This window comes from Athalia rosae, chromosome 3 (genome assembly GCF_917208135.1).
Source record: "Athalia rosae chromosome 3, iyAthRosa1.1, whole genome shotgun sequence".
NCBI lineage: Eukaryota > Metazoa > Arthropoda > Insecta > Hymenoptera > Athaliidae > Athalia > Athalia rosae.
In genome coordinates, this window is record NC_064028.1 from 786,951 (window position 1) to 803,500 (window position 16,550).

General features: G+C 39.3%; 2 protein-coding genes across 6 annotated transcripts in view; one reads left to right on the forward strand and one right to left on the reverse strand.

Moving 5' to 3' along the window:
* Positions 1 to 520: 520 nt before the first annotated feature.
* LOC105685328 lies at positions 521 to 6,968 on the forward strand. The gene is made up of 5 exons (XM_012399308.2): positions 521 to 668; positions 4,878 to 5,008; positions 5,115 to 5,309; positions 6,043 to 6,248; positions 6,347 to 6,968. Exons 2-5 carry the CDS (start codon positions 4,915 to 4,917, stop codon positions 6,503 to 6,505), a joined length of 654 nt encoding a protein of 217 aa, XP_012254731.1. The 5' UTR covers positions 521 to 668; positions 4,878 to 4,914; the 3' UTR covers positions 6,506 to 6,968.
* Positions 6,969 to 8,044: 1,076 nt separating this feature from the next.
* Positions 8,045 to 16,550, reverse strand: part of LOC105685514 (neural-cadherin) — a 50,730-nt gene continuing 42,224 nt past the window's right edge. For all 5 annotated transcript variants that reach the window (XM_048653220.1, XM_048653219.1, XM_048653218.1 and 2 more), the window contains 12 exons: positions 16,156 to 16,488; positions 15,887 to 16,093; positions 15,525 to 15,796; positions 15,237 to 15,442; positions 15,006 to 15,148; positions 14,305 to 14,916; positions 13,923 to 14,223; positions 13,648 to 13,837; positions 13,321 to 13,562; positions 12,698 to 12,913; positions 12,457 to 12,612; positions 8,045 to 12,372 (listed from right to left, as the gene is read on the reverse strand). In XM_048653220.1, the coding sequence (XP_048509177.1) occupies positions 12,257 to 12,372; positions 12,457 to 12,612; positions 12,698 to 12,913; positions 13,321 to 13,562; positions 13,648 to 13,837; positions 13,923 to 14,223; positions 14,305 to 14,916; positions 15,006 to 15,148; positions 15,237 to 15,442; positions 15,525 to 15,796; positions 15,887 to 16,093; positions 16,156 to 16,488 (2,994 nt within the window). In that variant the 3' untranslated portion in view covers positions 8,045 to 12,256. The remainder of the gene's footprint in view (positions 12,373 to 12,456; positions 12,613 to 12,697; positions 12,914 to 13,320; positions 13,563 to 13,647; positions 13,838 to 13,922; positions 14,224 to 14,304; positions 14,917 to 15,005; positions 15,149 to 15,236; positions 15,443 to 15,524; positions 15,797 to 15,886; positions 16,094 to 16,155; positions 16,489 to 16,550) is intronic.

The following is a 16,550-nucleotide window of genomic DNA, read 5'->3' on the forward strand; positions in this document are numbered from 1 at the left end:
GGGGGGAAAGACTCGAGAAGGGAATTGGAATTTGCAATGAGACATTATCTCAAAGGATGATTTCGCATGAACTATAATATTCAAGAAGTTGTTGGCGTAAGAGGAAAATATGGGGTATACTATACCAATCTGCATCGGTATAATGACGTTATACATAAAGATGAGAATTGAACAATATTTTCCTAGAGGTGATGTTCGAATTTGTTTTTCGAACCACTAGGAGATCCCCCATATTTTCGTATTCCTACCTCACTCTCGGTTCCCTCGAATACCGAACAAAAAAAAAAGAAAAAAACGCGGGAACGCTAAATTTGTACAATGCCTATGTTGCATGCTTACATGTGAAACAATGGTCTTGAGATGTCGCATCCCAGGGATCGGTATCAAGTAAGATCGAAGGATCGAAGGAGAAGAAGAGGATGAAGATGAAGAGGAACGTCAACGATGTACTCGTATACTGTTGTACCTGGTGGTGGGAGTTATTTGGGTTACTCGTAGCAGCAGGGAATGTGGGCCGCGTATATACTCGCTCCTCGTTGTCTTCGGCGTCAGTTCGTTTAGCTTCTTTATTCTCTGTTATATCACTTTGCGATATCCTCCAGAGATCCGGCAGACCCGCAAACTCGAGGAATCCTAACTGGGCCCCCGAATAAGCTGTGGAGAAACAGGTGAGTCGATTAATTGATTATTGTTGGAAAAAGGGTTGCGACAAACCGATCAATATCCATCGATAGAATCCATGCGGATCCGATGAACTTTGAAACACGTAATAATCGCGGAACGAACGCCGATATGATTTCGCATACCTATTCGACGTACCCAAAACTCTCATCTCATTGATCGTTCGCGGATTTAATAATTTCCTTTTTAACGTCATCGTACATCTCGCTTCTCCGGCAGAAGAACGTACGTCTTGTCGCGGCCACGTAACGGGTTCGCGCACCTGCATCGGTAGCGGCAATAAAACTTGTATTTCTTTCCGAGTCTTCGTCCGAAATGGTATTGTCTGCATGAAATCTGGAACACTTTTTCCCAAAACTGTACGAACCGCGATTGAGTTAAAAAGAAAAAAAAAAAACTAACAAAAACGAAATAACAATCGAGAAAATGAAGAACAGATTCTTCGGAGACAACGGGAAATTTCTCCAATTACATCCCCGGGGATGATTGTACGCGTCAATTTATTTTCCACAGTTATTGATTTATCTTCTCCTCGCGTCCGATGCAGTCGCTCACGAATCCCGTTTAGAAATTTCAAATCTGAAAAGACGCGACTGACATACCTCGGAGAAAATGAGAAGAATTAGGAAGGAATTCGTAGCGAGTGTCAAGGTTGGTCAAGAGCATCGGCGGCATTGGCGGCGCGGCTTATGCTCGTTCGTTCGTAACGGTACATAATTTAAAATTCCATTTTTTTGGGCTACGCCCCGAGGCAGCCGTAGGATATATCGCGCTGGTTTATTACAAGGAAAGACGATCGTCGATCGATCTGACGTAAACCGAAACTATTGGATTGAGAAACTAGTCGCGATTCGGATGAATCCGATAGCCGTTAACCCCGTTAAATAACGCAAACTCGCGTGGCTAATAGACCCAGAAATATTAGTCATCGAGTCACCTATATCGTATTCTCCCGTAGTACACGATATACTTACATTCTCAGGTAAGCGTCGCTCCTGATTTCAAAGAAAGTAGAATAAATCGTGTCTTGCATTTGCATTCAAACTTCCGCGTCATACGAGTCTATAGGTATGTCGGTTGTCACCTGCCTCGCCGGCGCTGTCTTATTGTCATCTTTTGAATGCAAATTCGCGAAAGCCGCTCCAGCAAAACGAATAACCATTGCAAACCGCATCGGCGGCATATCCTGTGCAAGCACACCGAAGAAAGATACGTATTATTACGTGCGATGTAAATTATATTCGCATCATCATCCCTCTTTCTTGATTATTGCATAATCGTTGATTCAGAGCATCCAACTTTCTACTCGTAATTATCAACGCAATCTTTTCAAATTGTCTAATTACGACTCGATCAACCTCCTCTCGCGTCGATTATATTCATCGGTCACGCGAAAATACCCCGATCAAATTCCCTCTCGCGTCGGGGTTGGAAGAGAAAAAATGAAACGAACGCCAAGGATATCGACGAGCGGGAGAGAAGCTGGTCAGATGTTTGGATAAAAATTCTTCAGCTGAACCGGCGATAGAAAAAAAAAAAAAAGAAGGAATAAATAGCGCGTTAAACGGTGAATGAAAAAGAAGCTTTGACGATCATTGAGGATATCGAGTGAATGGGTCAGGCCAAGGCACAGTTCTTTTCTCAGAGTGCGGATGGCTACCGGGAAATCGGAATGGTTAACGAATCGAGTAAAATGGGAGAGCGTGTAGAACGATGAGGTATATGTGTACCTGTTGCGGCGTATAAAAGAAACTTAATTCACATTTCACGTCTAAACGCGAAACAACCACATGCATATAATATACAAGTTTCGTATAATATTCACATCTATACGTTTAATACATATAAACTTATCGTAGATAGATGTAACACACGATGGGCCAAAATCGTGAGGCGGAGGTCATCAGCCGCGAGAAAGTGTGTCCCGTCGGTGGATAACTAATAATTACACGAATAGAATCTCCGTATTGCCCGTTCCGAATCGCGCTGGACGACGAGATGTACTTGCGAACATGTACAAAATAAATACAACGCCCCGGGCTGAGGACCGAACTCCTTTCATGAACCGCGCATTGAACGCTCGTACACGCAATAAATACAATATTATAATCCGGGCCGTTCCGATATATCGAAGCTCTGATCTGGGCCAGAGAAAGAATACGAATTACGTGCGGTACATCGATCTACGCGCGAATGAAAATTCGTTCACGAAGAAAGGATCATTTAGTCGGTTGTTTTTATAAATACCTGCATTTTACACGGAGCCCGCACACGACATTGTTATCCTTTTTCTCGATGGCCTCTCATCTGGTGAGCCTTGTGACCTGGTGCCCTTGTAAATCCGTTAGGAGCCAGAAAATACCGTAATCAATGTTGGCGCGCGTCGTGGGTATTCCGGTATAGGTATACGTATCGTGCGAACTAACTTCTTCGGTATCGTATAATCCAACAGATTCTGGAACACCTCCCGATTCGTCGTACCTGCCGCTGCCTATTCAGAGAGAAGGAAATTCGTAAAAAAAATTTATTCAAAAATCAGTAACTTAATCGATCGAATAAAAATTTTCTAAGGCGAATTCTATTTCATCGCGATTACGATGCGGCAGTGACATTTGGGTCGAGGTAATTATCGGAATATTATGATAAACTTATAGTTGTAAAGCAATCGGTCAACATTAGTTTTAGTGCGAGAAAGTTGGCCGTAAAAAGATTATAACGATTAACTCTTAAAAGTGATCTCATTAATTCTAATGGTTTACGTATACCGCGCGCACGAATCCAAATGCCCGATTATGATGATGATGACGATGATAATAATAATAAAGATGATGACGATGCGATTCTACTTCTCATCTCCGACAGGTCGACAGGTGTTCCCAAAAGAAAAAAAGAAATGGTGAATAATTAGAATAAGTGTATCGGAGATGAATCTCTCCGGACGAAGAATGTTTGGAAAACTTTTTACATCGACGCGAGAGCATCGAAAGCAGTTTCTTATTTGCTTTTTGTCGAACCAATTATGATCGATTATACACCTGTTCAACGTATTTACGCACGAACAATAAAGTCTGTTTCGTTTTCATGAATAAGGTACCATATTTGGGACGACGGTTATTTATTCAGGTCAGCCAGGGTCGAAGCTCCTAAGCATTTCTTTTTCCATGTCGACTAATTATAATACAATTAATTATCAAATGTAGATCAATTGATAAAAGTAAAGGTACCTGAACTTCGGGGGGGCTTCCGTAGCACCGGAAGTGAAACGCATTAGTTTTCGAAAGTTCACTTTCAATTGTCGAGCCAACGGACGAACCGAATGTACGATATTTCCGTCGCGAAACCCGTATGTCGGTTTCCAACACGTGTTTTATATCGATTATCGTACCAAGTTCGAATGATTCCTACTCTGCGGGTGTAAATATACAAATAAAATAGAGAGTCAGCTTTACGGAATCGTTGAAAAGAAAAAAACAAAAAAAAAAGGAGAAAAAATTTATCTCTACAGCGGGCACTTTTATGTTGCGTAAAATAAATGAAACATCATAAGTGGATTCACCTCGTCCACCGCCGCTTACATGTACGCGAATAAAAATCTGTGGCAAGGCCAGGACTGCGAAAAAAATGATGCTCATGATCTTTCGCTATACTTGAGAATAAATAAAACCTTGAATGCCGACGCGCAAAGATTTATTTTCAAAGACGATCAATTAGGATCAAGGAACGCATTATAATGCTTCGATTACATTTCTAAACGCGCTAACCACATCGTCGTGACAACTTACAAGTCGAGACCCTTGACTCTGCATAAATTATGCTCCGCATGACCTCACGGAAACCACAGCTCGATAAGATGCACTCCCGATGTACACGCTCGTACGTCCACGTGTACAGCCTGTACGTATACCATATATTTTAAATACCTGCGGCTTACGCAGCTGCACGATGATGTATGTATTCCACATCTTGCCCAACGTACGGGTACATAGTAGGTATAGAATTGCGCAAACATATTATACATGTTGTATTATTATACCTAACGTACAACTCCGGCAGATAATGTCACCGCGGCAAATGTTCGGAGAGTTTATAAACTACAATCGGAATAATTATCGTGACGCAATTAGCATTAATAAAATTGTCAACGCACCGCACGCGATCGTTAATGTACGAAACGCGTACGTCTCTTTGATTTCCAGAACCAAGTGAGAAGAGGAAAGAGGAAAACTGAAAGATATGTCGAGGGCGCTCTATCTTCTGTTCTTCGGGATCGTGGCCGTAACGGCGCAGCGTCGTTTGGCCTTACCTGATCCCAGGAGTTGCGCTAATCGTAAGTATGATCGATCGCGCGGTAAATGAAAATTGAACACACCTAGTATCGCGAACGTGTAGAAAGTCCGCGGGAAGGATTGAATTTTTTCCCCATCGTGTTCCAGGCGTCCGTCATTCGACGTACAGAGATGCCAGGGGAGTAGCTCATTCCTACTTCTTCAGTTGGGAACATCAGCCGACGAGAGGATTGGAAGTCGACTGGCTAGACGCGAGGAACATCTGTAGACGTCATTGCATGGATGCCGTATCTATGGAAACACCGCAAGAGAATGAATTCATCAAGCAGAGAATTGCCAGAGGTATGAATTATACTGAAAGTTTCATACAAAGGGAAATAATTGGGAGCAGTCGCTGCTGCTGCCGCTGCCGCCGCCGCTCTTACAAGATGTAAAGATCGGACAACCCGCTTTCACTTGATGATCGCTGGCGAATGAAAGAAAAAAACAAAAAAAAAAAAAACAGATCGAAATATGCGCGAGTACCGATAATGAGAACTGGCACGATCGTTCGCACCGGCAGGAGAAAAAGAACGATTGCAAAAAAATGAACTCTCCGTTGCAAAGGAAATCCATGCGAATTGTTTCAATATAGAACATAGCTATCCGCTAGGCGTTGCAAAGGAGGCGCCGAAATTGATCCTTTGGTGGATCGCAACTGGATCAGGCGCGATGAATTATTTGAGAAATTTCTCTGCGGTAATGTGCGGTAATAGCCATTACCAGTTCGAGAGGCAGCTGCGCCTGTTGTAAAGCGGGATGGAATGTAACATAAGTTGCGATTGCCTTGCTCGCGAGAGAAGATATGACGTAACATAATCGTCCTGGTTTTAAGTGAGCTGCAGCACCGCCGCAAACAGGAGTTGTAACATCAACCGTCTGCCCGTAAAGATTACGCAATTTTGCTCCGCATGTAGTACGACGAGTTGCAAGTTGACTCGAAAGTTTAAATTGACTATTTTCGAGCGCGATACAATTGCGGCGACCGAAGTCCTCGATTAGATCCTTTTCACCAGCCTTTCGATGTTCTGTGCAGGAAACGTCAAGTATATCTGGACTTCCGGACGCAAATGTAACTTCAACGGCTGCGACAGACCCGACCTCCAGCCCCAGAATGTGAACGGATGGTTCTGGTCCGGATCCGGAGCTAAAATTGGCCCCACGACTCAGAGAAACTCCGGAGACTGGTCAGCGACCGGAGGATACGGGCAACCCCAGCCCGACAATCGCGAGGCTGCTCAGGTAAGTCGATGAATAACAACTCAAAATTTAGCCATTCACTTTATCGAGAAAATATGCGAACTCGTACCTACATTGTTTGTGAATTGATTATTCTACAGGGTAACGACGAGTCCTGTCTGTCAATTTTGAACAACTTTTACAACGACGGAATAAAGTGGCACGACGTCGCCTGCCACCACTTGAAACCATTCGTTTGCGAGGACAGCGACGAGCTTCTAAACTTCGTGGCGTCTCGCAATCCTGGAATTCGTCTATAATTATAAATTTTTATACTTCCGATTTTCAAAAAACAGATGCAAGGAATCACGGAATTCATTTAGCCAGACGAGATGATATCGTCGCAGCGATGATTTCAAATTTATACGATCATCATCATTTCGAATTGGAGAAATTCTTCCAAAATTACAATTACCCTAAATTATTATTATTAATACTATTCTATATGTCATATATATATATACTCGTTTTGCATTAGTTATTTATACGTACCACTAACCTGTATACGTTGTAATTTTGTATTTGTAGATGAACTTAGGAGTATAATTAATGCGAATTCATTAATTTAGGTGATCTATTAATTATACATACGCACCGTAGTCTAATTTTCTAGGATTATACATATAATATATCATACCATATGTCTAGGAGTCGTAGAACGTGCAAACTTTTTAAAATAATTTCTTAGAAAAATAAATACCACTTGTATTTCTGTACAAATAATTTCGCCTACTCTTGTCTTCGTTCCGTTCATATCCCCTGCAGAAACGACCGCTGACCATACGTTTCGCAAATCTTAGTCCCGCGGAATTCAGAGATGAAATAAAAGTCAGAACTTCGAAACGAACTGGCCACCACACGTTGCGATGTAACAACACTTGACGATTATCCGCGTGATATAAAAACGTAATTACGTAGCATTTACGAAGAGCTTTCAAGTGAGTGTGCAAGGTTCGATAATTACCAGATTCTTTTATAGTTATTACGAAACCCGTGTAGGATCTTCAATTTTCACTCACTCCGTATACAATGAGAATCGCGTCGGTCTTTTAAACCCGGGTTCAAAAAGTCTTTCGAAATATCATACCGCAATTAATGAACATTTCATCATATTTTTTCTCACGTCTACTCGGATGTCTGTAGCATTCGGTTCCTCTTTCTCCTCGTTTTTTTTTTTTTTGTCTCTATTTTCCGTGCATCCAAGTGGTCACACTCGAAGAAGATAATTCCTCGGTCACACTCATGAAAATGAAAAATTTCTCTCCCGCTGATCTCTAGGTATGTATACTTCCTTTTATTTTCTCTTTTATTAAAAAGAAGGCATTCATTTTGTTTGAAAACTGAAATTCAAAGTACAAATATGGTATATTATTATAGAGATGATATTGTTAATGATAAAAATAGAAAAATAATAATAATGTTATAATAAATAATATATAAATAATGATGACCATATCAGATTATTGATTACACCGTCGTAATGATCAATTAATTAATCAATTGAATATATATATATTTATATATATAATATATTGTATAGCATAATTGTACTAATGAGATGTGTTCAGTGGCAGTATATTATGTATATATAATATAATGTAATAATTATAATTATAAAGAGTATAATAAATTATGCATGTATAATTAATTTACCGCATACAATAATCATGTGTGTTCAATATAACATTACAACTATGACTTTATATATAATATAGTATACGTACGTAAACCAGAATAATAGGTAATATTGCTCTCGGCTCACGGTGTTTCTTTATGGAAATGCAAAATTTCTTTGTAAAAAAAAAAAAAAGAGATAAGAATAAAACTGCAACGGGAATCATCCTTTTCATTGTAATTTTCATGAATAATTGGGCCGCGCGGAAGCATTTCACGTTAATTAATCCGAGTTGAATTTATACATGCGTCTTTGAGATGTATTTACGATATTAAACCATACGCGCTTCTCGTTTGCATATTAATTATCATTCGCGTGTATTAAGACAGTTGGATGAACATTTTTAATTTTTTCAAATAAAAGGGAAAAGGATTTTGACTGTGATTCGAATACCGTGATTTTTATTGTGTGCGAATTACGTAAAATATAGCGAAATCCCGTCTACGAAGAATTTTTATAACCGCGGATATGTTTTCATTTATTTAATTATTTTTTATTCAACGATCATTTTAAATGAAATATTCAAAGTATATTAAATTGGTATATTTTAGCGAGAGGATTCGGTATAGGTATAGGTATACTATGTATGTATGTATATCGGTTGTATAATACGCGTCTTTTCAGTCTTTTGCATTTAAATATAATGGTAACGTATGATGTAAATGTATATGATATATTTATACATAACGTGCATGTGATCAATGATTGATAATTAGAACGAAAACCGTTAGTAATGTACAGTAATAATAGTAATAATAATATAATAACGTCAACAACGAGCGCGAAGTTTTATACGGGTATTAGGTATTAGCCAGATATTATAGAAGTATATAATATATAAATGGGTATAAAAGTCGAAAAAAGCTTGATAAATATATTTACGGTGCATGATATTACGAATATGTAGAATTTACACGTTTTATTAATTTTCGTATCAATATTGTTATAAAATAAGAAATCATCGTATCGGAAAATCGGGCGTGATATATTTACAATGCTTTCTCATCATTCGATCTTTGATGTTATAGAATCGGGATTTTTCATGAGAGCCGAGTAGCTGACTAAAATCATTGGTAACCAATTGTTATTAATACAATACACCGAATGATAAAAATAATCACGTATATATTATCTACGTTTAACGGTCAAATTGCCTATGGGATGAATCTTCGTTTTACCAATTGCCACTGCACACACACGATCATATCCTTTTTTTTTATAAATATATATATATAATATGTATATATAGTTTATAATATATAATTAATAAACGAAATTTAACAATAAGTTTTCATTTCCTATAATGCCAGTCTCTAGAATACTGCTTCTGCACTGCTGCTTATTAATTCTACACGTGTAATTATACATAGCAAGATGAAAATTAAATAAACTTATGAAATTACAATGCAAGGATGTTGTCAATGATAATTAAAATAATCAACTTAATGTCATTACAATTTTGTTAAATTGAAACGGCAGAAAAATTAAAACCATAAATTAGACGAATAAATAATATCACAAATTGAAATATGTTATCTAATAATCATGTTAATGAAACGATAATAATAATATTCATACGTGTGATAAACGAATTCTTGTTTAAATAAATAATTATTGATAATAATATTAATATTCGTATGTATAATATAATTAGGTAATAGTACGTACATTAAACTTCTTATACGGATACTTGTCGCTGATTCCCTAAATATTAAATTGACTATTAAATATTCCGTTAAGAATTTAAAAATCAGTCAATTTTAGTGTGGAAATGTGAATTACAAGCTTACACATCAAACATCCTACAACATAAATCTGAGAACGGTATGATTTCAGTAACGATTATGATCCACGATATTCAAGTTCAAGAATTTCCATATCGCGGAATACGAAAATAATATCCTTTTCCCTTGCCTGTCCCTCCCACCGCCATTTTATTCTTCGGCACGGTTGCATGAAAAAAGAGAATTATAACAGGCATACGAAATCAACAAATAAAGAGAAGAGAATCAAAGGTTTCTTATCACTGGTTTTGTTCTCGTTTTACGTACGGATCGATGTTTCGAACGTAGAAACAAAAATTGTGAAACTTCGTACTAAATAAAAACATTATATTAGTTATATATAATTCTCGTGTTTTTGCATCATTATTATTATTCTTATAATATATTATATTATATAATAATAATTACACACGTATTTGCTAACGACTCTTTCAGACTTTCTTATAATAATAATAATATTTATATATATGTATACTATAATATATATCATATTATAGAACTCCCATATAATAATATACTCGCATCTTCAATCGTACCACTTCCATGACTTTATACATATACACATAATATTTCGAACAAAATGTATATATGTACATAATAATTAAGCACGACAGATCGAAGACGTAAATAGATATTTTATCAATTATTTTATTTCTATATACAATATACGGGAGTTGAACGCCAGCGATTTTGAAAAAAATTCACCGCGCGTCTTCACTTCTCATTGAGCATTATGCCTGCGATATGAACAAGTTTGTTGCTTCGTTTGTTTGTTTGTCTAGTTAATAATGACAAAAAGAAGAAAATCCCTCCGCAAAAGAGACGGATAAAATGTGTAAAAGTCAAAAGATTGTATTTGCGTTGGAGAGCAGTTTTTGCGCTTAAATATCGCGTGGCGTTTCTCCCCGCGTATATTCATACTTTGATTGAAATAATACCAATAATATCAGTAATCGGTAATACCGGAAACGGAAATAATAAAATGATGATAATAATATCAGTGATAAAAAAAATTATTAGTCAATGATTGATCTTCAGAATCGATATTACGGAATAAACATAATGATAATAGCAGTAGCGTACAGTAGGTAGGGTAGATATTAATTACATACCCATTAATTATAGTCCATGTCAAGTATAAAGGGTGACTAAATAACATATTTTCCACATACGCACCTATAGGTGTGCCGTAGGTGAATTAAAATTATTGCATGGTTCGCGGGTGTGTGTGAGTTTTTTTGTTCTTATGTACGATGTGTCGTCATACATTTACAATTATTAGGTACATTATATACTCTACTTATATTTTTGTTGTTTTATTTTTCTCTAGTTTTATTCACTCCTCTTTGTTTTAGTCCGACGTTTCTTTTATAGAAATGTACGTACGTCCTAAGGTTTGATAATATTTATTTAATTAATTAATTTAATCAATATACCCGAATAATACGTTTTACTTGCATACCTGATGTATATGTATATACATGTAAACTGCGACGGTGTAATTTGTTTCCTTCTTCACAGTATATACGTATATACAATTTTATCGTATGCGTACCTGTAGAATATGTATGTGTAGAAATCGCGACTGCTGGAGAAAATCATAATATTCATATCATATGTTTTCGCGTATTAGGTACATACCTGTATCATGTATATTTTAATTATATATATATATTATATGTATACCTTACTTATGGTTTAGGTATGTTCATACCCTACTACCTGTATATCATCAGTAGTATATCATACCCATACGCTGCACTTGTCAAGAGCGTACATTTGCAGGTGAATCGCGACGGTTAATTATCATTATTATTACCATTATTACTATTTTAGTATAATTATCATTATTAATTTATTATTCATTAATATTATAGTATTATGTATATCTTTTGCGAATTTTGCATCGTTATAGCTTCCACTTTGTTTATGCAACACTTGTCTGGAACTAATTTTTTAATTGGTATCAATTATTACTGTCGTTATTTTTATATTTAATATCTTCATTTTTTTTTTAATTCATTTATTATTTATTTTTTTCCACCGTTTTTCATTAATTTTTCGTCTCCTTTGTGTTATCTTTACATTCAACGAGATCGTATTAATATAATATCAAGTATTAATGTCAATATCATACGTTATGGATCGATCTCACTATTTATACAAACACAGGCAAATACGAAACAATTATATCATCATCAGTTAGTCATTATAATTATTCTACTACACGCCGCGCGCGAAAGGTTTGTTGTCGTGGTTTTTATTCATTGTGATTCAGCGATAGTTAACAATAATTGTTTTATCCTGAAGTTCATTTATCATGTATACATTTAATTGAATGCAATACGAATTGTATTACACATGTGTATGAGTGTCTTTGTCGTTTATTCGCCTTTCGATTCATAAATTTTTCAGTTTTTTCGTTTACTCTCTCCTCTGTCTCTCGCTTTTTTTTTACGATTCCCCATTCTCTTCATAGTTTTCTACGGCGTTTTTACTTTGTTAATTTGAATTTAAATTATTTAAATTAATTTGGAGTCGTTTTATTTGAGTTAATTCTCTTCCTCCGCCTCGCTCTCTTCGGTAGGACCGTACATGTCGGCAAGTTTGTCGAATCTGGGACCCCAAGCACCCAAGTATTCGTACTCGTGCTGCTCGTCGTCCGTCCCTGTAATTAAAATCTCCTCGTTAATCGATTCTCACGGTCTATCGTACCGCTTGTGAATTATTTCTGCAAAGTGTCGCTTTTCACCTGACGCGAGGGATGACAATGAGCCTGCGGTACTTCCACCGCCTTCGTAAGCGTAATTTCGGAGATCATCGAAAGGAGGTGCATTGGGATCGCTGTCCGCTCTTTTCTTGTGATCCTCTATGAACATTCCAACGTTCGGCTCAGGCCCCAGAGGATCTGAACGGGGAATAGAAAACAGTAACGTTAGGTGAAATCCTTGTCCGGTCGTCGACGGACCTGGACCGTGCGTTTTATAACTCACAGGCTATTTTACACGTAGGCAGTTTTCCCGTCATTTCCGGCAGTGGACCACCGATTGGTATTTGTAACGGGGTGATATCGAATGCCGTCATATCGTCTTCTCCGCCACCTTCGTCGTCGTAATTTATTATGTTCTCTCTAACGTCGTCATCGGGTCCTGGATATTTTATGTGGGATTCCCTTCTCCGGTTGTAAACAACGAAGACAAGGACTAGTACTGTAAGAATCGAAGAATCATTACTACGGGAACTTACCTCGCAGCGGACAGACCGCCGAAAAACATTTAAACATCGGAACACATCTCATTGTTGATGTCTGTAGTGTGCAGGAGAATAAAAGATAAAATAAAAAAGGAAGGTAATAAAATACAGCGGAATAAATGCGGGAAGAGAAAGTAAAGTGCTCCATGCGGGAAATAGGTGGCAAAGAAAGATAGTAGCGGTAAAAAAAGAAAAAATCATACAATTTTTAATAGTGCAAACGGAAATAACGTGAGGGATTAAATTATACAAAAGTATGTTAAACACAGTAGTTCTAAAAGTACAACTAAAACTACATCGACTAAATGTTATCGTCGTGCGTATATAAGTGTCGGCGCGTGACGAAAACGAAATATCCGCCAACCTAGAATAATTAGTAGGCAGACTAAAATAGCTGCTAGGGCTCCCATGCTCAATTTGAGGGTCTGGCCTTCTTGAACGAGCTCGCAATTTTCGCCCCAAAATCCATCGGGACACACGCATCTGTATCTGAGACTGGGATTCTCATTTATACAGCTTCCGCCGTTGAGACAAGGATAATCTATGCACTCGTTCTTGTCAACGCATCCCTTATTGTCTGGCGAGGGTATCCTGCCGTCTCCGCAACTGCGAATACAACACGATTCGAATGATGTGCAAATTCAATAATCCGCGTCGCGGGAGGTGCGATAATGAAATTTTTTCAACTCACGTGCAGTCATATTCGTTCCACAAATCGACGCACTCGAATGGATCGGGACAAATGACGTTCGAGCACGGTTTATTCGAAGGACAATGTCTTTCCAGGTTCCGAGCCATGGTTGCCTGTCCCCACTGAGTACCGTTCATAGCCGGGGGTAGGGGAAGATGTTTTCCTTCCAGTCTGATGTCGTCCAAACATCCTGTTCGAGAACGAATAAATTATTCGACGTGTTACATCGGCCTTTCGTTTGTCATCGTCTCGTATTTTAAAAAACCATCAATTACCCTTTTGATAATCGGCGTAGACTTCGAAGGTCCGTACGCCCGTGTACTCGGCCTTTCCTCCGGCGTATACGCCTTCTTGTTTATCAACAACGAGCCACTGGTGTCCCTCGAATGAGAACGTCTCGTTGAATCGACGACCTTCACCTCCGTCGAGTTCCAAAGTAGCGGCGGAACCGTACCTCGACACCCTCACCGTATGCCACTGTCCGTCGTCAACGGCAATCGCGGTGAGCCATATGTCGCGTTCTTCCGTCCTCAGACTGTTCAAATTATACCTGAAGTGCAGTCTGCTGTCTTTCACCTAAAATTAAAAATATATTTTATCGATTGAATGAAAGGAACCACGGCGAAAAGTGTCGATTTCTCGCTGCTCTCGACTCACCTCTAGAACCCCGTATTCCCTGTTATGCTGATCACTGACTCTGAAAAGTTCCCCGTGAACCTCTCTCGTTCTGAATCTTAGCTGAATTTGGGTGGAGTATTTATCCGGTTCGAAAGAGAGCGCGTATTTAACGTAGCTCTGTGGTTTGAAGGTGGTAGGTATCGTGGGCGTCATGCACCCGGGTCCTGTCCATCCGGGGTTGCACTGGCACCTCGCTTGCGAGAAACTACCGACGCAAGTTCCGTGTTCCCAGCACCTGAACGTGGCTTCTTGGTGATTGCAAATCTCGTCCGTCTGGGGACATCCAGCAACGCTGTTCCTCGAAAGTCCGGGATGTGCGAGATCGTACAATTTGCTGTTGTGGAACAGGTTCTTTATGCACCCGTCGAAGCCTTTGCCGACCGGCATGTACTTCCATTTGTAATGAGCAAGGTCGAATTGTTCCACGTATAAACCACCGATTTGAAGAGGAGCGTTCACGTTCAGGTATTCGTTGAACGGAGGGATCGTTCCCTGAGCTTGGCAAGTCGTGTCGTTGAATTCCGGAGGTGTTCCATCTTCCCTCTCCGATATGTTGGCCGATTTGCAGTAATCGACGATAAGTTTCACGGTCTGTGGACGGTAAAAAAGAAAAAAAAACAGAGCTCGAGAGTGTTCGTTCTTTGTTACAGGAATTCGAAAGTGCGTCGAATTCATCTTACCTCGGTATCCCAAAATATGTCGAGTCTGTGCCATTCGCCGTCGTGAAGGGTGTCCTTGGTCTTGACCTTGAGTTCCAGTGTTCCGGAACCAAAATCTATCAGCAGCCTGGGATAGCCACGCTCCAGTTCCACGGAGATAAAGTCTGGATTCGAAAGAAATGTAAAGGTGATGAAAATAAAAGTTGACGAAAGAAAAAATAAATAAATAAAAGATAAAGATGAATCACTCACCCGATACCATTACTTCGTCGGATTCCGGCGGCACTATCGGACCATTGTACAGAAGAAGACCGTCTGCTTTCCTCGTGATGAATTCGAAGCTCATATGACTGTTGTCGCACATTTCAAGGGCGGGATACCAAGCCCATCCGTTTCCTCTGAAGCTTCTTGCGGTCTGTTGACACCTTGGTCCGTTGTAGCCAGCGGGACATTGGCAGCTGTGATTTAGAAATCGGAGTATTGGATAGTAACGAGAAAAGGGAAACGATTCGGAATTGTAGAGTAGAGAAAGCGACTCACGTTAAACCGAATCGGCCCTCGATGCATCTTCCTCCGTTGTAACAGGGGCTGGTTCTGCACGATTCGCTTTTGCTAAAGTTACGAGCGCCGCACGTGCATTCCGCAATAACGTCGACACGGACGCCGACCAATGAAGTCCTGTTAGCGTTCACCATGTAGGGTAAATTACTGATATCCAAGGTATTGGTACAGCTACCCTCGCACATCTGGTTCTCGTAGAAGCACTCGTCGATGCCCACCATAGTTATATTTATGCCGACGTCCTTCTCGATCTGACGATGAAAAAAATCGGTGAATTCAAAATTCGGAGACGGATGTACGCCGTTTGAAATTGAAAATCTGTTCAGCAATTTCGGACTTGCCTCTTCTCGGTGCATGAGAACGAGTCCGTTGAGTCTGACTGGCTTGTAATAGGGTGATCCATGAGCCGCGAACCGGACGTCGGTCAAGGGTGGATTTTTCCTCCGGAGTTGAACGCTGAACACATCGACATTCTCCCTCTCGATGTTCAGCAAATCAGCTAATTTGTCTCTGAATAAGTCCGCTTTGCTTCTCGAAATTCCGTGGGTCTGTGAAATAATACGAGGACAGTGAAGGTCATTTGTCACGATATCGGCGCCGCTCCGCTCACCTTGTAGTTCCAAATCCTTATAAAGTCCTCGTCGGTGATGCCGGAAATCCTCACGGAACCCGAGTTTATCACAGCTTCGTGCGGAATGGTTTTAACGGTGACGGTAACATTCGCAGGAACATCGGTCTGCGTATGTTTTCTGTCGTATACTTTGAACCTGAGGTTGTACTTTCCATCGTGGGTACCGGACTTCATCGAAATCATCCCGGTTTCGTCGTTCAGCTTGAATTGCGCGTGCTCCAAGCCCTCCCAGTAGAATTTTTTGTCAGGTAAATCCCAGTCGTCCAAATCGTACACGAACACCCTGCCGATGTCCGTGTCTGGCGATTGTCCCTGGAAATAAAATTCAAATTGGTTGTTTCTTTTTTTTTTTTCTTTTTTTTTTCTGTTCACCG

Bases quoted from the DNA above. Each gene is read 5' to 3' on its own strand.
- LOC105685328 (XM_012399308.2), top strand. From the start codon at position 4,915: ATGTCGAGGGCGCTCTATCTTCTGTTCTTCGGGATCGTGGCCGTAACG. The intron at 5,009-5,114 runs GTAAGTATGATC...ATCGTGTTCCAG, and splicing joins TCCCAGGAGTTGCGCTAATC to GCGTCCGTCATTCGACGTAC. The intron at 5,310-6,042 runs GTATGAATTATA...TGTTCTGTGCAG, and splicing joins CAAGCAGAGAATTGCCAGAG to GAAACGTCAAGTATATCTGG.